At 34.8% G+C, this 26,530-nt stretch overlaps 1 protein-coding gene and 1 long non-coding RNA gene across 2 annotated transcripts; one reads left to right on the forward strand and one right to left on the reverse strand.

The window, feature by feature from the left end:
* Positions 1–5,608: 5,608 nt before the first annotated feature.
* On the reverse strand, positions 5,609–19,459 carry LOC128219788 (uncharacterized). The gene is made up of 7 exons (XM_052927807.1): positions 19,321–19,459; positions 16,844–16,985; positions 16,390–16,523; positions 14,233–14,359; positions 12,434–12,615; positions 12,003–12,114; positions 5,609–7,862 (listed from the first exon to the last, which is right to left on the reverse strand). The coding sequence occupies exons 1-7, from the start codon at positions 19,352–19,354 to the stop codon at positions 7,652–7,654; spliced, it is 942 nt and encodes a 313-aa protein (XP_052783767.1). The 5' UTR covers positions 19,355–19,459; the 3' UTR covers positions 5,609–7,651.
* Positions 19,460–19,749: 290 nt separating this feature from the next.
* LOC128219790 (uncharacterized) lies at positions 19,750–22,165 on the forward strand. The gene is made up of 3 exons (XR_008258661.1): positions 19,750–20,269; positions 21,181–21,297; positions 21,588–22,165. It is a non-coding gene; the product is annotated as an uncharacterized LOC128219790 (long non-coding RNA).
* Positions 22,166–26,530: the final 4,365 nt, after the last annotated feature.

Below are 26,530 nucleotides of genomic sequence, written 5' to 3' on the forward strand. Positions count from 1 at the left end.
TTTAACATTGCGGAAGCGTTTTTTACTATTCAAAATCCGGTTGGTTTGTGCGCATGTTTGGTATTAAATGGTACGGTACACGACTGTTGGTAATAACAACTTTATAAGGCCTAAAAAAAAATATGTCTGTTTCCTGTAACATGCTGAAAAAAAGATGGGTCGGTAGGTAGGGATTTTTTTTTTTTTTTTTTTTTAATGTCAGAATGATCCAATATTCAAGTTTATTTCAGGTGAATTATTTTAATAAGAATTCAGTGTGATATATAGATTCAATCTTTCTGCCACTTATAAGCTAAAACTGCTAGCTTGACAGCCATCAAAACATAAAATACATCATCATTGAAATACATCAAGACTAAGTGCATTTTTCACATCTATATATAGGTGAAGCTTGACAAAGAAACAGCATTGTTTATCAGTTATTTTTAGCCATGGTACATGTATTTCAGTTGTAGAATGCATCCTGTTGAAGGGCAAGCCATGGGTTCGACTCCCAGCGGTGGCAACATTATGTGCAATTTTGAGCATTGTCAGTATGTTCACCAGGGAAGCAGTTCATCTTTAGACTTTGCAAATATAACCCAGTGAAAGAGTGAATCAAAGAACATTTAGACACTTTATTTTTTGCAAATGTTTTAAACAAAACTTTCAAAATGCATACATTTTCTAATAATAAAACATGATATTATTGCACAGACTATTTTAAGATAGACTGGGTAATAATATCAAGTTGTATTACAATTAAATGTACATGACAACTATTATAAAATAAAATGCTGTTACAACAAGAACAGGCAAGAATCTCCACAAAACATAATTTTATATAAATCAATACTTCGATTGATAAATGACTAGAATCAATGACTAAACCATTTAACTCTTAGAGGCTGTCAGAATTGTACAGATCTTTGGGACCAGTGTAGACCCATAGTCTACGCCGTTCACTGCTTGGACACTTAAACCTTACCTGCTGACTTGACAGCGAACAGTGTAAAATAACAGATTGGACTGGAATATGTTTAAATAGACTAGAATCAGTATCAAAAAAGCTTAGACTGACTAATAAAAAGTAATACCATTTTCTTTTTTAAACAGTAAAACAGCAAAACTAGTACACGTACAGTACCTTAAATAGTTTCCACAACTTATTTTTTTTAACAATTTTCAGTGTTTTAAAAAGATCTGCTGTATTAGATCCACTGTTCATTCTGTAAAAATCTCTAGCACGATAATCAATGTAACTTTCAATAGAATACCTTATTGTTTTTTCCTTTTCTGGACTTGACTGGACTACGGGGGTTAAAACATTCCCAGAGTCAAAACTTGGTAAAATATGTTCTGACTCTGACGAACATATTATTTAGTTAATGCATCTTTGTTATGTAATCCAGTGCATCCTTGTCAAATTCCAATATGCACCAGCGATTGTTTAGTTGCAACGACATCTTTCTTACTTTAACTTTCACTTTCAGGTTTATCTTTTTTTTCCGGAAGTAAACAAAAACATTTAAAGTTCCTATTGCCAGTATTGCAACATCGTATTTTTCATAAATGGCAAAACCATAACAGTTTTGTTATAGAACCACGGACCTATAAACCAGGTCCGTGATAGAACTAAACTATAACACTAACAACGATCTACGTAGTTCTCCTTTCACTTTCATTAAAATTGACAGGAAGTTAGCGTGCACCTGTTTTCCGTGCCTTTTAGACCATGTGGTATGAAAAATGTTTATTTTTCTGTTAACTCATTAAAAACTTATAAGAATATTTTTTAATTAACTGGAGATATAATAAAAAAAACTTAAAATAAATGAACAAAATATATCCTAGCATTGTTGTTTTTCAAAACCATTGCACTTAGCGAAAAAGCGGAAGGTATCCGTTAATTTGCATAATGGGCGGAGTTAATATTACGTCATTGAGTTTGAGTGCTGCTAACTGACAAGGTTACCGATCAGATTCCAGATCGATAATCACTTGTCACTTCGGGTGTAAATTGCTCTTGCGGGTTAAACAAACATTCAGATCATGCATTGAGGCTCCTTTCAGATGATACCGACTCTCACACTGAAATATCCCGTGTCAAAACTGATGCATATTACAAATGGATGATGCGTTGATTTCAGGTCATTTACGATTCCTGTGCGTCAAAACCCGGGAGCTCGGGTCAATTGAAAGCCCTGCAGTTTAATGTCACAGCCATTAAGGTTTTTGCCATTGTTTCAACTTGCCAAACCGGAAACGTTTGTAACTATGCAACGATTCGGACACTACCAAAATATTTAAATTATCGTTGTCATCATAGGCCAGAGATCGCTAAAAATCTGACTTTTCGAATTTTGGGGCATAAAAAAATTGCGGTCGGCGGTAAAAATTACGGTCGGTCGGGTTACAGGAAACAGACATATTTTTTTTTTAGGCCTAAACTCAAATACGAAGTTTTTTGCATTGGTTAAATTTATCAGACATTTAATGATACCCGATACATATGTATTAATTATTTGGGTTGCTGTGTAGTAAGCTTATTTAACCTCGCCATCGGGTAAAATCCATTCAGCGAGCACGCTACAATTTATAAAAAGTACACAATTTAAACAGTCCTTTACAGTTACTTCAATTCACAATGGTAGCGTGAGTGCTACAGAACTCTAACATATATGAAATAAAACTAGACAATTTTATATATTGCTATACTTAACTACTTTATACTATTTTCTAACTAAAATGTAAGTGGAGCTACGCTATCCTCCTGGTATTGCACACATTATATCATAAAAATATACTGAACTTATTCTAAAAATCTATTCTTACATCGCATACTTAGAATTATCAACTAACATTTCTCATCTTAACTTGGCTTCTTCAAAAATGCAATATATAAACTACACACAGGCAACATGGTCCTCAAAATAGCATTTAAATTGCTTTGCATTTATTATTAACATCAATATGTTCACGGTGTTTATGCATTTGAGGGAATAAGAGTGTTAAATTGACTTGTCTTGTTGATTAGACTAAACATATTTAACAGTATTAAGCGCTTAATATAATATTCTATACCACATTGTAAGACTCCTAGATTTGTTGCCTACTTATCGTTATTGGATATATGTATGCCTCGGGTTCTATATGGTCCTATAGTATTACAAAAAACACCATCTCACCTACAGCATCTGCTTTACTATCAAAACAATGTCATCACCGGCAAGTGTAAAATACGCTGAATATTGGGCACGTTTACTCTGAGACGGGACTCTTAAGAGTGTTTGACTTTCACCGTGCAAAAGGTAGTTTATGTAAAGGCATTTAGAGCTGTAAACATGTTAATGTTTTTTTTTATTGAAAATCTATTAAATTCTTATTCCATAAAAAATTCTTAACACCTTATTACACCAACACATGTTGCGACTGATGTACGTATTACACCAACACATGTTGCGACTGATGTACGTATTACACCAACACATGTTGCGACTGATGTACGTATTACACCAACACATGTTGCGACTGATGTACGTATTCCACCAACACATGTTGCGACTGATGTACGTATTCCACCAACACATGTTGCGACTGATGTACGTATTCCACCAACACATGTTGCAACTGATGTACGTATTACACCAACACATGTTGCAACTGATGTACGTATTACACCAACACATGTTGCAACTGAAGTACGTATTACACCAACACATGTTGCAACTGATGTACGTATTACACCAACACATGTTGCAACTGATGTACGTATTACACCAACACATGTTGCAACTGATGCACGTATTACACCAACACATGTTGCAACTGATGCACGTATTACACCAACACATGTTGCAACTGATGCACGTATTACACCAACACATGTTGCAACTGATGCACGTATTACACCAACACATGTTGCAACTGATGCACGTATTACACCAACACATGTTGCAACTGATGCACGTATTACACCAACACATGTTGCAACTGATGCACGTATTACACCAACACATGTTGCAACTGATGCACGTATTACACCAACACATGTTGCAACTGATGCACGTATTACACCAACACATGTTGCAACTGATGCACGTATTACACCAACACATGTTGCAACCGATGCACGTATTACACCAACACATGTTGCAACCGATGTACGTATTACACGAACACATGTTGCAACCGATGTACGTATTACACCAACACATGTTGCAACCGATGTACGTATTACACCAACACATGTTGCAACTGATGTATGCATTATGCTTGCTAAATAGTGAACCATATGAAAACTAAATATAAAATGATTTTTTTAAACATCTATGGTTCACTATTAAGCAAGCATAACACATCCATCATGAAGAACTCGCAATACATTGTTGTATTGGTAGTTTGGAGCATTTTGTCACAAACATATTTTTTTTTATTGTCGACAGACTTTTTCTGAAAAAATGCAAATGCCTTTTGAACCATAATCTGATAAAATCTTGTTTCGTAAAATTTGCTCAACTCCTCCTTTTTACCCCCCAAAATGATGCAAAGGATGTTTGTTCTACTCCTGAAAAAGGGTGTTCCTCAAAACTAAGTTAAACATGAACGTTTCAAACAATTTAATTTTTGGCCTACCCCATCCACTTTTGCATTGCGGAAGGGAGATAGGGCACAAAATTGCTGGCGCTAATTGGCGGAAGGCCCTTAATATTATATGCGTTTGCTTGAATACTAACTTCAGATTTTTTCTGAATTCCATTTACTGTTCATAAAAAAATTTGCGAAATATAATACATTTATTATGCCATATTAATATCTCACGGGGTTCCATCTTAAACACCCTACTTCTGTTTCTTGTTATATGTAATAAGGCACTTAGATATTGACTAGTAAACGTGTACACTTAACTCCAAAACCAAGATACATGCATGCAACAAATGTTTTCGTCGACGAGACAAACAACCTCAAATCAATATTGTAATAAGATAATTCTATCAGGTAATAACAAATATGACATACCTGTAATGCTTTTTTATTCTATGTACATAATGCTCATTGTATTGTGTGGGTTTTTTTTGCTGTGAGAACGTTTAGTTATAAACTTTTTTTGTAATAATACATACATGAGATATTTCTACATCTATTTGTTATGTGTACATAATGAAGAGGCTTCGTGATGACAACACATTGCACCACACCTCCTTTCTACATAAGTATTGTTGATACCTTTTGTCTATACTTTAAGATTGATAATCAGCACACTACATTTTGTATTGTTATGTGGATTTCATTCTTGTAAATACTTGTATAAAGGAGCATGTTATGTACTTGACTATCATTTATAATAACTTGCCATAAAGTGTATGTAAAGTAAAGCACATAAGTTCTCGACCCAAGCGCGAAAAATATCTTTTTCAATATGTATGCTACAAGAAATACAATTTTCACATTCATTGAATAACGTAAATGATTGGAAGAAACCTTTGGCGGACAAGTGCTTCCTAACTAGATACAGCACATACAGTAAAGGCGTGGGAACCTTTCTAAATTCAAATTCCAAGTACACATTTGAAGAATATAAAGAAATAATACCAAGTCGATTACACCTTCTAAATATCAATACAAATGATATGTTTATGATATTTATTTAAGTGTATGGTCCGAAATTAGATGATGTAGAATTCTTACAATCATTGGAAAACAATATTAACCTCTACAAGGATAAACTTATTTTGAAATGGGAATATTTTAATACTGTTAAAGAATTGCAGCAGACAGCTACATATGATACTAGAAAATTGTGATACTTTTTGTATATAGTGCGTTAAAACATAAAGACAAACGAAGGTACTCTAGCAGCAAAGCAACATGTTTTTGTCACCTTCATTATTTGTTTGGAATCAACTTAATTCTTCAATGAAGTTATCGCTTGCAATTTAAAACCCGGTATAAATCTGGCCATTCTCTAGTAAGCTTAAAACCTAATTTAAACGAAAATTCTCCAGGTCCAGGTTTTTTTTAATTGAATAATTCATTCTTTGCAGATAACAACTTTCAAAATGAAATCAAGGCATGTATCAAAGAGTTTGTAGAATTTTATAAAGAATCGAACCCGAATACCCTATAGGAAATAATTTAAGGCCATATAAGGGATAAATCTATACAGTATTTAAGCAATAAAAAGAAAACAATAATGAGAAAGAAACGGAAATTTTGAACATTACATAAATTTAACAAAGCTTTTAAAAAGCATATAATTTATATTGTTCGCATTTAACAAGAAGCTGTTAATTTTGTAAACGGAAACGATTTAAACGGCCTGATACGTTTTCAGACTTCAATACAGTTTTCGACAGCTTAGATCAGCATTAGGTTTGAATGTCTTCGAAAAATTATTTTCAGTGAAAATATAACTAATTTAAAATGACAAGCTATACACGTACAATAGTGTTGCATACATGTCATGTGACTTGTGTTTAATGAACATAGACTCAAACATCAGTGTTTTGGAAATATCATTTTTCGCAAACGTTTATGACTGAATTCAGATTATTCACCACATGTATGTTCAATGAAGTAGTGTTTGCTTAATGCGAACAAAGAAAGAAAGTATATCAAATAGATTGCATAAACTACACACCAATTCTCAAAAAAATCTACTTTTTTTTGATGTTGTAGAAAAATAGTTCCAAATCGGTTTTGATAAACAAAGATTTAGATCAATATGCACTTGTTTACATGGATATTTTTGGTTTAACACTTTGTAATGCAGGATAAATGTATATATGTTATATACATACACACACACACACACACACACACATATATATATATATATATATATATATATATATATATATATATATATATATATTTTCAATCATACAAACATATATATATGTTTGTATGATTGAAAATCTGGGCAATGAAAACAGAAACAAGAAAAAAATAAAATTCTAAGCTTTAGCGGAAATTCGTTCAAAAAACTAAGCTCTGTAAAACAATTGCTTAGCGCCAATGTATGTTTTGTGTTCAAAGTTTGAATGCAACTAAGATATGTTTTGTTCTCATTCCGCAACAGAACATTATGTTTTGCAAGACATCACTTCCGGTATGCATGTATCAATCAGATAGATATATAAAAAAGATACATATCATATTGTAGACGACAAACAAATTGAATATAACATTTTAACAATTTTCACAAGTGTTATATACTTATACTATACTATAAAGTGAAAGAGTACATGAACAGTTACAAATATGCATAATAGTATCCTTAGAATCAACTAGTCGAAATTAGAACGTTTCAAGATCTAAACGAAAAACTGTTCACTCTGATTCATACCACAGCGCCATTAATCTTATACACCACATCGTCATTCATCTTATATACCACTTCGTCATTTATCTTATATACCACATCGTCATTCATCTTATATACCACATCGTCATTCATCTTATATACCACATCGTCATTCATCTTATATACCACATCGTCATTCATCTTATATACCACATCGTCATTTATCTTATATACCACTTCGTCATTTATCTTATAAACCACATCGTCATTAATGTTATACAGATTAAGCTATATCATAGTCTTTAGTCAGATTTCAAAACTGTTGAGTACAGATACAATTTTGTAATCAAACATAAAAATACACAATTAAAAATGCAATAAAAGGGCTGCAACTACAGCTACAAGCGATGCCGCGGCAGACAGACTGACCACCGGGGCGGCGCCCATGGCCCGGTCACACGTGAAGAGGTCCATCGTGAGAAAGTGGTCTCCTTTGGTGGCCAGGGCGGTGTAATAGTTCTTGCCACATTGCTTCCCGACGGATTTGTTTAGGCACATGAGCCGGGCATCCGTGGCCCTACAACACAGAAAAAGTAAAATCCAATTCCTTTTCATGTTTTTTCCTGTGCGGAAACATTCGTTAAAATGCATAAGAATTCGCCATTGAACGGCATCAAATGCATGAAAGTTATGTCATTTAATTATCAACCTTTGCTTACATCAGGTTAATTTATGTTAACACGTTTACCTATACAAAAGTGGGAATATAGGAAAAAACAAGTTGTTGTTGTCGATAACCTAAATATTCTTGGATATTTGAACATATTATAAAAGGATATCTGTCTTTCATATTGTGTGTAGTGTAGGTAAGATCAATGTCAAGGTTATTTTGGTTAAAAATAGGAAGGAAAATGAGTCCTTGATTTATAACATCGATGAAATAGCAAGCCTTAAGTATTTTCGATAAAATGATACATATATAGTGTGGTGACGTCATAACATTGTTTTACTGCTTTTGAAGAGAAAACACATGTTATAAATATATTATAACATTTGTGTCCATTGTTTTTTTTAAATATTAAGCTTGTTGCACAAAATGATAATGCTTGGTAGAGTGTGCTAAGTATCAATCTGTGCAACTTGTTTAACACCTTTAATTAACATTTATATCTTATCCTCTATATAGCATTGTGATATTATGGACCCAAAACCTAATGATGGGTTACTGGCACAAATTGCAATTGGTTCGAGTTCTTGGATCAATTCAGTTATTGTTGCTAAAAGTACATGACATGTATAAGGTCAATAAATCCAGTAAGAATTGACAAGACTACACTGCTTGATGTAAAAAGCCCGGGCACAAGCATGTGTACTCTGAGGTTTAAATGGCTCGTGTGACCTTGACCTTTTAGGTATGGACCCGGGTTAAGGTCACTGCACATCGACTCAATGAGGACAACATTTGTACCAAGAAATATGGTAATCCATCAAGGCATTAGTAAGTTATAGCGTGGGCACGAGCATGTGTACTCTGACCTTTAAATGTCTCGTGTGACCTTGACCTTTTAGGTATTGATCCGGGTCAAGATCACAGCACATCGTCTCAATGAGGACAACATTTGCACCAAGTAATATGGTAATCCATCAATGCATAAGTAAGTTATAGCGTGGGCGCGAGCATGTGCATGGGGGATTAAAAATGTACGCGATAAGTTAAAATATTAAAAAATGTGTTAAACAGGATTGTTACGTTATCTTCTCTAAACACCATTGGAACTAAAAGGGTCTTTTGCTTGACTATTTAACTTGAAGATAATCCCAGATTAGGAAAATTGCACATTCGATCTACATTGGCGTTATATATACGCCGTAGGACCCCATTTAGACATGTCATGACATGGTTAGCTGTGTGCCGTAGGATCACAATCGGTCAAGTTGGCTATGTGCCGACGGATCACAATCGGTCAAGTTGGCTATGTGTCGTAGGATCACAGTCGGTCGAGTTAGCTATGCGCCGTAGGATCACAATCGGTCAAGTTGGCTATGTGCCGATGGATCACAATCGGTCAAGTTGGCTATGTGCCGTAGGATCACAATCAGTCATGTTGGCTATGTGCCGAGGGATCACATTCGGTCTTGTTGGCTATGTGCCGTTGGATCACAATCGGTCAAGTTGGCTATGTGCCGATGGATCACAATCGGTCATGTTGGCTATGTGCCGTAGGATCACAGTCGGTCGAGTTAGCTATGCGCCGTAGGATCACAATCGGTCAAGTTGGCTATGTGCCGATGGATCACAATCAGTCATGTTGGCTATGTGCCGAGGGATCACATTCGGTCTTGTTGGCTATGTGCCGATGGATCACAATCGGTCAAGTTGGCTATGTGCCGTAGGATCACAATCAGTCATGTTGGCTATGTGCCAATGGATCACATTCGGTCATGTTGGCTATGTGCCGATGGAACACAATCGGTCAAGTTGGCTATGTGCCGTAGGTTCACAATCAGTCATGTTGGCTATGTGCCGATGGATAACATTCGGTCATGTTGGCTATGTGCCGTTGGATCACAATCAGTCAAGTTGGCTATGTGCCGTAGGTTCATAATCGGTCATGTTGGCTATGTGCCGATGGATCACAATCGGTCAAGTTGGCTATGTGCCGTTGGATCACAATCGGTCAAGTTGGCTATGTGCCGATGGATCACAATCGGTCATGTTGGCTATGTGCCGATGGATCACATTCGGTCATGTTGGCTATGTGCCTTTGGATAACAATCGGTCATGTTGGCTATATGTCGTTGGATCACATTCGGTCAAGTTAGCTATGTGCCGTTGGATCACATTCGGTCATGTTGGCTATATGTCGTTGGCTCACATTCGGTCAAGTTAGCTATGTGCAGTTGGATCACATTCGGTCATATTGGCTACGTGCTGTTGGATCACAATCGGTCAAGTTAGCTATGTGCAGTTGGATCATATTCGGGCAAGTTGGCTATGTGCAGTTGGATCACATTCGGGCAAGTTGGCTATGTGCAGTTGGATCACATTCGGGCAAGTTGGCTATGTGCAGTTGGATCACATTCGGTCATGTTGGCTACGTGCTGTTGGATCACATTCGGTCAAGTTATCTATGTGCCGTTGGATCATATTCGGGCAAGTTGGCTATGTGCAGTTGGATCACATTCGGGCAAGTTGGCTATGTGCAGTTGGATCACATTCGGGCATGTTGGCTATGTGCCGTTGGATCACATTCGGTCATGTTGGCTACGTGCTGTTGGATCACATTCGGTCAAGTTGGCTATGTGCCGTTGGATCATATTCGGTTAAGTTGGCTATGTGCAGTTGGATCACATTCGGGCAAGTTGGCTATGTGCAGTTGGATCATATTCGGGCAAGTTGGCTATGTGCAGTTGGATCACATTCGGGCAAGTTGGCTATGTGCCGTTGGATCATATTCGGGCAAGTTGGCTATGTGCCGTTGGATCATATTCGCTAATCAGTGATGTTAACTATAAATATACTGTAGGATTACACCCCTTCATTAATGTTATGTTTTAATGTGAGGCCTAGTCATATATGCTTTGTACTCAATCTTAACTCGGTCATGTAGGCCATGTATTCAGACAGTATTTGCGTCGATTATAAAGATTATACGTATTTGGACTTTACTCGATTATGTACATTATTAGACGAGGCCTGGAGGCCACGTTTATAGGGATACATGTTTGCAATTGTCAATGGGGAAGTGTATACGGATAAATTTTAGTTATGGAAAACAATATTTGTTAATGATATCAACTCTTATTCAACTTTACTTAAAATTTGTCGTCAATAACCGTTTTGATGCGTGTTAAACTTCCAAAACGTCATATAAAACGAATAAGCCTAATGTTTAAAACAGTAAATTAAAAAAAGTTATTCTCTGTGTTTTTTATTAACTGGTCGCCGGTCATACGAGTTGGTTATCTTAGAAATTTACTTTCTGTGAAAACGATTTATATACAAGCTTTGGTAGTAAATAAGCATGTGAGAATTTACGGGCATATTGTGAATAATAGTTTAAATTATGCATTTGATAACAACTATAAGTGCCTTAACACGACATTAATTGACTACTTTAAGTTTAAGTGATATAAAATGGAAGCACAAAGCTTACGATTTTACCAACAAATATAAGTCGCAATAACGAAATTAACAGAATTTAAATTTAACTTATATAAAATGAAAGTTCAAAGCGTAATTCACACGATTTAAAACAAACATTAATGAATAAAAGTAGGCCGAAAAGGATCAGGCCGAAATGATATCGACCCGACACCAATAATTTTATCGGTGATAATGCAAGGTATCAATCTAAATAATTTACGCATGCCGGAGACGACCGAGTAGCTACGATCTAGAAAGTTAATTAAACCGTTATAGTTTTGCTATGTCCGTGTTTATTCGTAATGTTAACAATTGTATATATTGTCACATGACTTTATTGAGCCAATTGGGTATCGATATTTTTCACGTATTATATTCAATAAAACCCATTCAGCCGCGTCTTTGATGCCTAGCATCAACATTGATCTTGTATGTATTTAGAACATGTTCAAATTGATGTCTGACGGAGTAAGCCAAGCGTGTTATTATTGCTAAAAAGTCAAAATAATAAAGGCAAGGGAAAGCTCTAAGGAGAAAGTTGGTATAAGTTGTGCACTACAGAAAATATACCCGCAGCTCTTCATTTCCATTGGAGTTTTGAAGTCGGTTGTCGCTTTCCACATACACTCCTTAAATGCCGTCGACTCCAAATTGTCTTGCACACACGTGTTGGTAGCCATATCTATTTGGAGGAGAAAAAATGTTAAATTTTGAATTTCACATACATTTATTCATACAATTCGAGGTTCAGATAAAATTCTACATTCCTTTACTTGCTTTAATGCAAGAGCATATATTAGAAAAACAAATGCAAGTGGACCTGGATTTCAACCTTTTATGTCAGTTCATCACATCAATATTTATTTGACCATTTTACAGCGTTTCGATTGTGTACACGGTATTGTTCGGCATGATGTCATCGACAATACTCACTAAATGACATACCTGGGTACTTCTTGTTAACATGTTATTTCGGAATAACACCATCAATATTCAAATACCTTCAGGGACGTCTGTGCATCCGGTTCTGATGAACGCTTTCAGGACGTCGTACTCGGGAAAGACGAGACCATCCGGCATGCCGGTGTTAATCATGGGGATCATTTGCTTTATCTGGTCAGTGATTTCTGTACACTGTTCCTCCACTTCCGGTGTCAAACAGTTGAACTGCTCCTTCATTGGACTGTTAAATTGATGGAATAAAATCATTTCAAGCAATTCATTTGTTGCAGATTGGCAAACTAAACGGGCGACTGAAAACATATCGACATATGAAGGACATTTAAACGGCGCCCGAAAGTATTGTGGCTAAACATTTTGAGCAGCAATGCTAGCGCATGTTTTGTTTTGATGAAGAAAGTCCTGTTTCAGTATGAAACAACTAATTCTACATATTATAATGCTCTATATTGCATATACGTTTAAACCGAGGCCTTGTTCTAACGCGGTTCTAAATTTTTCATTACCAATCTTTAAACCACTGGACCGGTTTTGATTTTACTTACGTTCTTGCTAATATGGTAAAATGTTTCTATAAGCTTTCGGCAATATAATAACGCGGTTGATAATAGGACATAACTTATCTATCAACTAGGGCCCTATACTAATGCGGCTGTTAATATGCGCACAATGACAGACATAATGTAGCTTTTAACTAGTTCACATGTATCTTGGTGCTTTATGAGCTGACAGACAGAGTGTACATTTTAAACCAGCAGCCCTCTCCGCAGGCTCTGTATGTCGGAACAGGCTGTCCCTTTGATTCATCGGCCCTGTTACTAGTTGTTCTTTAATCTGACTTGGTGAATACTCTTTATACGGAGAAACTATTCCTTTAATCCTGTGGCCCTGTACTGGATGTGCGACCCGGAAGAAGTTTTCTTTTAATCACGACTCTGCCCTGAAGTGCACTATGATCTGACATACAATACCTTTGCACCGACGGCCGTGTACTCAGTCGATCTATGACATGACAGACTGTACACTAAAACGAGCTGCCCTCCGCTGAGGCGCTCTATGACCTGACATACAATACCTTTAAAACATCGGCCGTGTACTCAGTCGGTCTTTGACATAACAGACTGTACACTAACACGAGCTGCCCTGCACTGAGGCGCTCTATGACATGCCAGACAATTCCTTTAAACCAACGGCCGTGTACTCAGTCGATCTATGTCATGACAAACTTTACACTAAAACGAGTTTCCTTGTATTAAGAAGTTCTATAACCTGACAGACTATACACTATGACGAGCTTCCCTGTATTAAGGCGTTCTATGACCTGACAGACTATACACTAAGACGAGGTTCCCTGTATTAAGGCGTTCTATGACCTGACATACTATACACTAAGACGAGCTACCCTGTACTAAGGCGCTCTATGACATGACAGACAATTCCTTTGAACCCAGGCCTTATACTTAGTCGATCTATGACCTGACAGAGTATACACTTGAACGAGCTTCCTTATACTTTGTCAGACCATATCCTTAATCCAGCGGCCCTGTACATAGGCGCTTCATCATCTGCCATACTCTACCTTTACAATATCCACCAGTCGTTCTCAGTCGCTTTGTTGTCTTACAGGCTATGTCGTTATACAAGAAGCCATATACTCAATTACTATGATCAGATACTTCACCTTTAACCAAGCGGCCCTGAGCTTTGACGCTCAATGATCGATCAAAAAGTCTATACCTAAATACCTAAACTAGTAGCCGTGGACTAGGGCGATCTTTTATCTAAAAGCTTTAAACCGTTTTACGGTTTTCCACCTTAAACCATATACAATGTTGCATACCCACAGGACATTCCCATAAGCGGAATAAGGAAGGTCAGATTGTTAGTGGCTCTAAAGCTTTCGTCAAAGCCCATATTGGACGTCTGAGAAGCGCTGGCTATGCATGTCATCGCTGTCATGCAAGGGCCTGAAATTCACACACGGTTGGAAATAGTTTTATTAATATAGGTAGATTCTAATTTTAACGGGTTCAATATCAATCCAACCTACCTGTGTTACATCGTTGGAATACTCGGGCATGAAGTGGACATTTATTAAATATATTAACTGATAAACTTGTATAAGTAAATCTACTGGGCTAATTTGATTAGTACAAAGTGATTACAAATTGTGGTGAAAAGTTAGAAATATAAAATCTGGCCTGCTCCTCATATCATCTCACCAGGCAGGGATCAATACTTGGACCACTATTGTTTTTGAATTATATGCACGGTCTAAAAACAAAATGAATATATATTTATTTGCTGACGATTCATCCATACACAAATATTGTTTTATGATTGGTGCAAAATAAATAACCTATTTTTTACATCCAACTAAATTAAAATGCATGGATGATATGCACAAACCATAAGGCGAAGCAAGCTTCTAATCTAAATTAAACTATCAATGAAATAATCTTTCAACACGTTAGTGTACAAAAACTGCCTGAAAATTATATAGAAAATGATAAAATGTCACACACAAAATAAATTTATTTGAAAAATCTCCTCGAAATTCAGCTTCTAAAGTATTTTATATTTTACCTTACATATGAAATGAAACGTATGCTGTACAATGCATTTAAAATTCCAATACTTTTGTACTCATATTTGGGTTAAAGGCAATCATTGGTACATACGTAAAGAAAGTAATCTGCAAAGAAAGATTGCAAAAATAATTCTTAAACAACACAAGCGATCGCAATCCAATTGAATTTAGCGAGAATCTCTGAAATTTAACTGACCGATGCGAATAACACTGTGCCACTCTTGTAAATAAAACGCGAGCTGCTATTGCTTGTTATTGTTTCTTGCAAACAATGAACATTATTTAATGAGATATGCATCAAAACTTATATTGAACGAACGTACCACGAACTCCTTTTTTTGAGCATTCGTTTTCTAACTTCAGTATGAAGATATTGAATGACATATCAGATAAAAAAATAACCTAAATATAAATACAAATAACATATTTTGAATAATGCTACGAGGTAATTCAGTCTATTACATATATTCATATGGCGTATTTTATGCCCATAACAACATTATTCTGAATCTGGGTAAATATAGATTATGTACCTTACGTATATAAATAATATATAATTGTGAAAATGTTTTTGTGATTTTTCTGTTACAGGAGGTTCCGCGAAATGGCAACCTTTAACCTACTGTATATCAGGTATACACAGAAAGCGCTCGGAAAAGCAACTCTTCAACCTATATAAGGTATACACAGAAGGCCCTCGGAAAAGCAAACCTTCAACCTATATAAGGTATACACAAAATGCCCTCGGAAAAAGTAATTCTTTAACCTATATAAGGTATACACAGATGACCCTCGGAAAAGCAAGCCCTCAGCATATATAAGGTATACACAGAAGGCACTCGGAAAAGTTTTTTTAACTGTATATGTGTCAAATACAGAAGGCGACCGGAAAGTCAACCCTTTAACATCTATGAGATATATATTATACAGAAGGTGCCCAGAAACAGATATTGACCACCGGATAGAATAAAAATATTTCGGGGCGCGGGTAATGTTGTAACAAGTCAGTCGGCAAACACCGAACTAACTATAGATAAATTGTTAACAGTAAAATATGTTTTGTTAAACATACCCGGGTCCAGTGTTTACCTTAAATACGAACGAGACGATATCAACAAACAGGCAGTTCAAGATCAAAACCATCCATCGTTTAAATAGTATATTGTATGGAATAACACAGTATAAACACAATTAAATGCTTTAAAGTCGTCAAGCAATTGGACTAAAGTATTCAATCCAACTGGTGTATTGCAGATTGTTTATTTCTTTTCGATATTTATTCGATTGAGCCCTTGTGCTACGCCATCGAGCTGTTAACCATTTTTGGGTCTATGTGGCTGATAACGTTCTAAATATAATCATTTGACATTATTTCGTCATACTCCCTTTCACCCTAGAATCACCTACCGGAAGGAATCTGTGTGCATGTCCTTTGAATTTCCTCCTGAGAGGGCATTACACCTTCCCCCATACTCGAAATGAGTTCCGGACACTGCTCCACTATAGAGTACATGCATGCAAGTACGCTCTGTCCCTCTTCCCTGGTTAAACATAAACATCGAGCAAATGCAACACCGAATTATAAAAAATAAGAAACTCAATCTTGCCGAACGAATTTACTTTTATTAAGTTGAAGTTAAAAAATTACATACTATCTACAGTAACATTCTGTTAGCTAAGTTAATTTCAGATTAAAACAACATATGTAATATTTTTAATAAGATTATTGAAATCGTGTTTATAATAATAGGTTCTTGCAACTGTGACTTATGTTGTTTCGAAAGAAGACGACTTAAAGAAAGATAATGTATTTCATCAAGAGACTCAGGTACGCTTCATTGTCTCCTGACTTATCACTTACGAACAAAAGACGGTGGCCATCTGGTTGGGATCCGACACGGAACTCATTGCCTGGGTGATATATGTGGTGAAACCGGCCATACAGTTATTCGTCGCTTCGCTCTGGTCGCATGCAGCCTGTGCCCTGTCCATCGCCAGAACGACTTAAAAAAGGTAACCAGGTGCTATGAAGGTTTGCTAATTGTAAATGTGAAATTCAATCATTTATAGAATATAATGATGCACACACTACCGTCTGGTGTTTGCATAATATGTTAGTATCATGTCGTTACTTATTCCCACCGTCTGTCCCATATTTGATATATTTCATTTACTTAAACATGTATGAGTGCGGGTCGCCAGTCACAAGATTGGCACTTTTAGTATTACGATCTATGGGCACATGGAATGTCTCCATATGCAAACCCAATGTAGCCATCGTGGGTTACAGTTTTTGACAGGGTGCAGCTATATTGAAACGATTGCGGGTGTTGATCCATAGGTTAGTAAAAAAAACAATCTAAAAGAAAATAGACGAGTTCGTCGAGCTTCGGACAGGTTGTAGTGTAACAATTCCAAGTATTGATCAATAGATTAAAAAATGAACATGACAGGCGGATATAGGCCGCAAAAAGGATAACTGATAACAGTGATATTCCAAATGATGTAACATAATCTTAACATATTGCATTCATTCCGATCGTGCCACTGCAAACCAACGTTTTAAGGATAACCTTTTCACTTTTTTACCTGCGGCGTTACACATGAAAGACGCTATCGGAGACTGGCATTCTAAATTACGTCTACAGTGGGAAGTTAAACAAATACAAGGTATTCTGCGTATTGTATGCATTGATATGCATGGAAGTTAACCGAATGGCACATATTACATTCAGTATTAAAAGTAGCCGTATTACTTCAAAAACACACCATACAATTATGATGTTTCACTCATGAATCTGCAAATGTAGTCACACAAATAAACATATAAATTTAGAAGTGGTGTTTGATGTGAACATACTTACTGGAGCCGTGACAGTTTATTCCGATAAATGTATATTTCATGTGAAGTTTTTTCTATGATTACAGGTACAGTGTTCACTTTGACAATTACCTTAAACTGGGACTTCGGCTTTGTTAGATATTTAGATACTAACCTTACATCGAATTAAAAGTATGTATGATATGCAAACTACATTTTTTTGTGTTCTGTTTCATTGGCATTGGTCCTGTGTCATTAAAACGGTGTTTATGATGAAACGTTCTACTACTGGACTTGATTCAGTAGTTTTTATATAAATATTCACAACAGTCTATATCGAGTTTGACTATTATACGTACCTGCAATACTCTTTGAATCTTTTTTTACATCACATACTAAATGGCAATTAAATAAGGTATATTTTCTTTAAGAATTTTGTTTCCAACAACAGGAGAAATTTTCTATTCACAGCTCATGAGTGGCTATAGTTTGAAATAATCGAAAGGCCATAAAAGGTACCGTTCAATTATGATCTTAACAAACTGCGTTGTGTATGTTCCAAGATCAATGAACGTTTGTTTCAAAGTGAATAGAATATGTTGTCACAAACAGTGTCATAAGTGAGATCTGCACATGCACATTGCTGGCAAAAGGGTTGGACATTTGAGAAGTGATTTGAGTATGATGTATAGGTTCCTAGGTTCTTTATTGGATACGTAGACTCGTAAGAAAGGCATCACCCACTGGCGTGAGTTTCTTGATCCTTTTATTCCATTAGATTTAAAATTTCTTAGTAACTGTCGTTCATTTTGAATGGGAAAACCATTAAATAAAATCATCAACTATGAACAAACTCCAGCGATAAGATCCACGTAGTCCATACAATGAATACGGTCGATGTTTGTCGCATCGCATGCAATAGCTATGTTTTATCAAAGTAACGTTAACATTGAGTCCTGTAATGAACTGAGATAGATAAATAGGTACCTTAACTTTACAATAACTTTACAATTAGCATCACGTATGCGTATCTACCAGTACCTATGGTTCATGTATTAACATATTAATACCTTTATTCATGTTTCATGTTATGATAATTTCCTGTAATATTAGGAGCAACCGAAGCTAAACCTGAATTGTATAAGTGGAATTTAGCCTGTTTGTCTTTTCTTATTCGAAACACAGGGTATGAAGAATACGAATGGTGTGTTTATTTAAATAACAGGTAAATCGATCCATTCAATGACCCATAATAATACATCTTGCTTAACGATTAACTGTATAGCACAGGTAAACCGATCTTATTGCATTACCTGTAAGTTACACTGAAATTTTTGAAGTTTAAGGCCTTACAGGTAACAAGTACATGCCATATAGTAGGTATTTAAACTTGTATGTATTATGGAATGTTTATCTAAGTTGCCGTGTATCCTACCTAATTTAATATTAATAATGAATAGGTAATGTATCAACGATATAAAACACACAAAGCAAAACTTAATAAAGTATTAACTTACACCCAATTGAAGTAAATATCCAGCTGAACTCCATGATGAATAAAGCACCGACACTGCTAAACTAGAAATAAACTGACTAACGCGTGGGTACTGTCGTATTATTTATTAGCGCCGCTCTGGAGAGCGCGCCTATTATGGAATGGGAATTTATTTTAGTTAGTGGTAGGAGCGGTTTTTAAGTTGATTGACAGTTGGGTTTTACTGTTACTATGATTAAAAAATGCAAATGGATGGCGATTGCATGGGTGTTAAAAATGCTATTTGTGGTTGAATAGATTGTTTTCAATTTATCTTCAAAACATTATATTTGAAGAACGACAAATAAGTTTAATAACTGTTCCCGTTTCGTTTACGTTTTCCGATTGGTTAACTGTAATATCATGTGCCGGAAATGTAAATATTCGGAGGAGTTCCGAATGAAATGTAAAATGTGTGAACCGGTAATTATGTGAATGGGAATAATTATGTTTTATGTTGTTTTGTTATGTTACTGCATTAATAAACAATGAGGTAAGCTGTTTTCTTTAATTTAATCGATATTGGATTAAATGTTCACCTATTTTTATTTTCTAATGTGTTGAAGGTGACATTAGTAAAATTGTATTACGATTGCCCCCGAGTTGTTTTATTTTGAGAACACTACACATATCCGGATGTTGCTATTTTTAGAACCAGAAGGTATTTCCCCGCTATTTATAGGTCAATAATGGAATTTCTACATCGTCGATTAATAGTTGGAAACTCGGTTTTGTCATGAATATACGTTTAAAATAAGTAAACACTAAAAGTGCACACTGACAGTTGATTACGATACATCTAACAATTTGAGTCATTACAGTAAAACATGGATTATAAGTGAATTATACGCGTAAGAGAAGATTTTCTGTCGAAAAAACTAATGTCAACAATCAGCATGGAATTGGGATATTCGTATCAAAGGGCTATTCATGTAAGTATCCTTGAGTAGTTGTGTAAGTTTATGTGTTCAAAAATGTCTGTTTTTTAATTTCTTTGGAATTCTTAAATCATTTTTATTTGCTTAACGTTAAGACAGCGTTTTAATATTTCTACATGTACTATAAATATACATGTTACATACTTTACATCTACTTATAATGCACCAGTCAATTGTAACCAAAGCCCCACCAGGTCCGAGGAATAGCTGGGACTTTGACTTTCTGTCCAGCCAACCCCGGGTAAAATCCTCGTCCTGCGGGGACGAACTGATGGTCAAATCCTCGCCATATGCCCCGTACCCCAGGGAGCCTAGGTAAGGCATATTCCCTGCTATATCTGGCTCAAAGACAAAACCACCGTATTCACCCGGCACTGCGAGGCCACCTGAAAGTTAAAAACACAGCCCATTTCCCCGGCATATCCCCGGCATATCCCCAGACCTGGAGGGCCGTGGTTACAATTGACTGGTGCATTATGTACATGTTCCATATTTTTAAATGTACTTATGTACATCATTTATGTATATGATATGAGTATGTAATCTTTTATTTGATTGTTTTATCTTAGAAAAATATTAGACTTAAAAATACCTATTATTTGTTTACAAACTGCATATTTTCAAAATAAACCTGTATTAAAAGATGTACATGGTTTCGGGCTGGAAGCCACAATTAACAGCTTGGACACAAGCGACATTCATTTGCTTGGTGTAGGTCTCGTTGAACGCCATACTGTTGTGAATCATTATCAACCATATGCACAACATCTACACATTTGTGCCTACCAACCCTTACTCTTGGCTAAAACGGATATTAGTGCAGAATGTATAATTAATACATGTGTATTTGTATTTTACAGTTGTAGTTTCTGTTGGTTGATAATCAGAAGTCTAATTTCTTTTAGGCAGGAAAAGGACTGAATATTACTATTATATGAAGAATTCCAGCCTGCATTAAATACTTTGTTGGATCATTGAGACAGATTTGACATCCATGTCTATCCACGTCTGATAGAGATGATGTGAGTATTTCATATAAAACATATTTGAGTTGGTGTTTGTTGTTTTATAAACTCACTGTTTTCAATAATCCAGAGGTGGTGGTGGTGGTGATTGTGGTGGTGATGATGATGAATTTTATTGATAAATTTAGTAATTTTCTTTATATTATATACATGTATGTATCAGCTTATTGTTGTTGTTTTTAAATAATGTTGAGAAATATTAAACTGTTTATATTTTATTTTGTATATGTATGGCAGTATTATTATCTATACAAATTAGTTAGAAAGTACTTTTTTTTCTTTTACAGCACTAAACATTCTAGATGGGTAAAGACCTGTTAAATCAGCATTGACTCAGCATTAAGTAATTTTCATCTGTGCAGACACTACAAGTACAAATGCATGGGAACAAACCAAACATCAAATGTTGAAGAGTGAAGAATTATTGTGAAAAGTTCTAAATGTTAGAATACCATTGACTAAATAAAACAAATAGACATCGATTACCAACAGAGACTGTTTACATGTTATAATATTAAAAAGACATTAGTTGAGAACTTTCACTCTGACATTTTTGGAAGGGCATTACCGCCTACTTAGTGTTCTTGTTTCTTTACATATTTTAATTTAAAAGTACATTCATTGTTTTAAAATCTGAATTCTGAGTTAGTATCATAAGTAAAATTCATTTATTTAAATGATTACATTTTATGAATAAGTCCAATTGAGCTTTTTACAAGAAAAAGGTTGATTTTTAAGCATTTTATTAGTTATAAAAATGTATAGTTACATGACATTATGTATATTTTCTTCAAAACTGAACGGTAAACTATCATAAATTGTCTTTTGAATTGTTCATTAGACATCATAGAAAATATTTAAATGATTTCAGCAGGTTGTCTTATTATTAACTATTTTTTTATGAATTTATAAAACTGCTATATATTTTCAAACATCGAAATACTGCTCTGTTCCGAAGACTCACAAGATCAATCAAAATGATTTTTTTTTCCATGTGTATCAATAATATGTTCGGTTGAACGTAATTTTTCTGTTAACTGAAGTTTATTTTACCAGAAACTGTTGTGTTTATTTCATAATCTCTGATAATGTGAAAAAAAAATCAAATAAAGACAAAATATTTTTAATTTACAGTAGAAAATCTTCAAAATTTGGATAAAAGTCCCATAGTGTACCATGATAATAACTATGTTGTCCGTAAAAGCTTGTATTATTTATACCTTAATTCAGTTCAAATAATTATGGCCTTTAAGGATTTTTGTTTTCATAATATAGATTTCCTGTTATATTGAGCTTTGTCAATTTGTGTTGATGTTTTGTTTTATGTACAATTACTACTTCTATTTCCTAACTTTTGTCTCATTTGTCAAATTGAATTGTTACATATTTAAGTGAAAAAACACACGCACTTTTATTAAAGATGCACTCTTACTAAACAATAAGACTTATGATAATTAATATTATTGTTTTCATTTTTCAAAATGGGTTGATAGATGTCAACAACAATGTTTTTAATGAAAGATCTTGAGTTCAATTTGCTAATAAGAATGAACTTAAAACATGGTATTTCTGCCTTGTGATACTATAGTAGACCACAGTAAATCTTTTAGCAATCACCAATTGATCATTTAATATTTGTCATGCATTCTGCTATTATAAACAGGGTGACAAGCTTGTTATCAGTAAACGATATTTCAGTAAATGCATAAAATAAGTAGTTATTGTTTTTTCATTCAATTTGATGTGTGTTATATATACAATTATATGTATTGATTTCAAATAAGAGTTTCACTTTAAAGATGCTCATTTAAAGATAATGAACAGACACACAAAAATTAGACACATTTGATACTAATTATACGAATAATTATTGTTTTATATATAGGTGACCTCTGATTTGTTTTGGAGATATTCATAAATGGGTGTTATTCTTTATTGTCTTCAGTTTCTTATACATTTAAGGATTTTTATAATTGCTTTTCTGGTATATATTACAATGTAATTTAATGCAAATGAAAACACACTTTAAACTGGACACATTTGATACTAATGATATAAATGGTTATTGTTTACATGTACTCTGATTTGTTATGAAGATATTCATAAAGGGGTGTTCTTCATGTTATTATACATTTTGGACTTGATTTAGTATTGCTTTTCTGGTATATATTCATTTAATACACAAAGAAATTATTTTAAGTGTTCAGTATCACTTTCACACATTGTTTACTATTATGTTTTTGCATATTTGGCCTATTTATGCTTATATGTGCATTGTTGTATTTCAAAACCTTTGTGAAAAAATAGAAACAGTATTATTTCCTTCATACATAGTCTGATACATATTCAGTTTGAATGCGTTATTTTTATCATATTTGAAAAAAATGCCATTGTCCAATAAGACACATGCTGTTTTTGTGTTAATATCAACTAAAACATCCATTTTCTACTCTTCTTTACTATGTAAATGAAGAAGTTAACATTAGTATTATTAAACAGCTAAAAGGCATGTTATGTTATAAATGCATTTCATCTAGTAAACAATGTTCACTTTTTATATAACAGTTCAATAATTATGTTCTATTTATGTTTGCAACTTTACAGTTCAATAATTATGTTCTATTTATGTTTGCAACTTTCGGACGAAATGATCATGTTTATTAAAGTACTACACAAATTGTTAAATTGTTATTTCATATCACTTCTTCATGATGAATGAGGTAACTTATTCTTCCCTACAAGTTGTCATTCCAGCATGGTGACGTTGCCCCCTCCCCCTATATGATTAGAACTGCAGTGTACATGAACAATAACTCTATTTCAGCGTATTGCAAGAGTTATTCCCTTTATATCTTTTCCTGTCTACGCATAACTAGAAAACTACTTTTTTGGAATTTCATTAAACATCATTCAATGGTATTAAGCACAACGAGAGGAAGTGCAGTTCACAATGACTATAGCTGTTTTTAAGCTAATTACATAATTATTGCCCTTTGCCGCTTTTTCTTACTTTTTCATTACTTTAAAACTACTTATGATATTGAAATAAAACTTGGTATATGGGTATGTGGCAATGACAAAAAGTACAGTGCACAAGCACCCTAATTCTGTCGTGTTTATTAATGTACCCCACCCCTAAAGAAATGTTCAACTTGAAAATCTTCAATTTCAATGCTTTTGCCTATGTTGTCATGCAGAAAACTACAAACATTTTGAGAATTTCATAGATGCGGTTCAATGCACCATAATATGCTTGTTGGCCTTGACATTCCTTGTTTTTCAACATATAACAAGTGCATAAATTATTAAACGGCGACCTTTGATGCTTTGCATCAATGGTCTTTCTTGTTAACTATTGGGATGATAGATAAAGACTACTATGTAGTTTACGATGTTTATTCGACGCTAGCTATCTACAGACTGCTGATAAGCCTGGCCACTCGCAGGTAGCCGATATCATATTACAACACCCCCCTTTCAAGTTAATAAGTAATTTAATAATATATTAATTAGAGGTGTTTACTTCTGAAACAGATAGTGTCAATTTATTTTATATAAAACATTTAATATATTTCGACTAACACGATTCGATTAGTCTTTCTGGGTTTCTTGACAATCTTCCTGGTCTTGTTACGTAACCATTCCATGGTTCCACTGTCTTCTCCTTACTTTCCCATGAAGATATATAGGATCTGACACGAGTTGTCATTTAATACAATATTTTATTAAACGAGTTTATGAAATTTGTTAGTAAGCAAGCCTCTGGCGAGCTTACTAACAACTTTCATGGACAAGTTTAATAAAATTCTTGTATTAAATGACAACTAGTGTCAGATCTTTTTTATCACATGCTTAAACCGGTGTTTTTATTACCAATTTAGTTCCACTTTCTGAACCGATTGTTTGACAGCCAAAGTACTCAGAGTAGAATGCCAACAATGCGCCATATAAATAGTTCCAAATTAAAAAGACAAAAGTAACTAGCAGTTATCAAGTTTTGATTCTGATAAAGCGCTTAACAAGTCACAACTATAAAAATGTGTAGTAAAATATCCAACAGCATGAATAACGAACGATTTTAACCAAAAACCCCCCAATAAGTACAAATCTTGATGACGTCACACTCAGAGCACATGCATTTACGCGGTTTATGTGACCTACATCGGTCTGTCAAGTTTTACTGTGTGCATGGGTTTAAAAGTTATTCGCTGTCGCTTTCTACGATGATTTTGCAGCGTTTTCTTAGTGTACATGGAGTTTCACAACATGCTTAAGATGATTACGGCGAAGCCTTTCTTTGTACTGCATGGATGTTGATGTTGAAAAAGTTCCACCAAGAATGTTTCCAGATAACATGATGTTCTAGCCGCCATGGGATGTGTAAGGAGATGTCTGTGCTGCGGAATTCGTATTTGTGTTTTCGGTAACCGACAGCTGATTAAACTGGCAAGCAAATGGCATTGATTGCATATTGCTTGTGTTGGTCAAGATGGAAATGTTTGAAATGTTTGTGTGGTGTTCGTCACTTATATAGCTGTATTTGTTGACTGACTGGATATTTCTGTGACTAATGATCTTCATTATCTGGTTCGCGGAACATTGTTATCAGAAAGTTTTTGTACAAGATGCTTTCTGGCACTATGATTCGTTAGCCATTTGTCTCCCGGAAGTCTTACAGCTTCATTATTGAGGTAAGTATTTGTTGGCATTTAAACCATTTTGTTTACAAACAATGCGGAAGGATATCTAGGTTGCGTGTGATTAGTCTAGCCAATAGAAATGTCTGATAGGTTATCTTACACATGTGTAAGATAAAAATATTCGTAATGGGTATATTACACGGAAAACATGGGTAAGCATGTGATAAAAAGAATTTTCACTATCACTCTCATTATTCTGAACCATCTGTTCTCCTTGACCACCCTGCTGACCATTAGGCCGCCTGGGAGTTTCTATAAGATGGCGCCTATTCCGGCGGATAACACCTTCATCAGTCTCAACATTGTATGAACGTGGGAATACAGATTGTGATTTAATTACCCCATACTTGTTTTGATCTTTTACAAGAACTCGGTCGCGGTTTTTAAGGCAAGGCATAGGTTTTGCCTTGTGTCTTGTATCGAAATTTCTTTTTTGTTGACCTTTAATCTTATTTTCCCGATTTCGGACAATTTTTAAATTTGGCCACTCAAGATTTCGGGTTTAACCGGTATTGACGTATTTAATTTTC

This window comes from Mya arenaria, chromosome 15, assembly GCF_026914265.1.
Source record: "Mya arenaria isolate MELC-2E11 chromosome 15, ASM2691426v1".
Classification (NCBI taxonomy): domain Eukaryota; kingdom Metazoa; phylum Mollusca; class Bivalvia; order Myida; family Myidae; genus Mya; species Mya arenaria.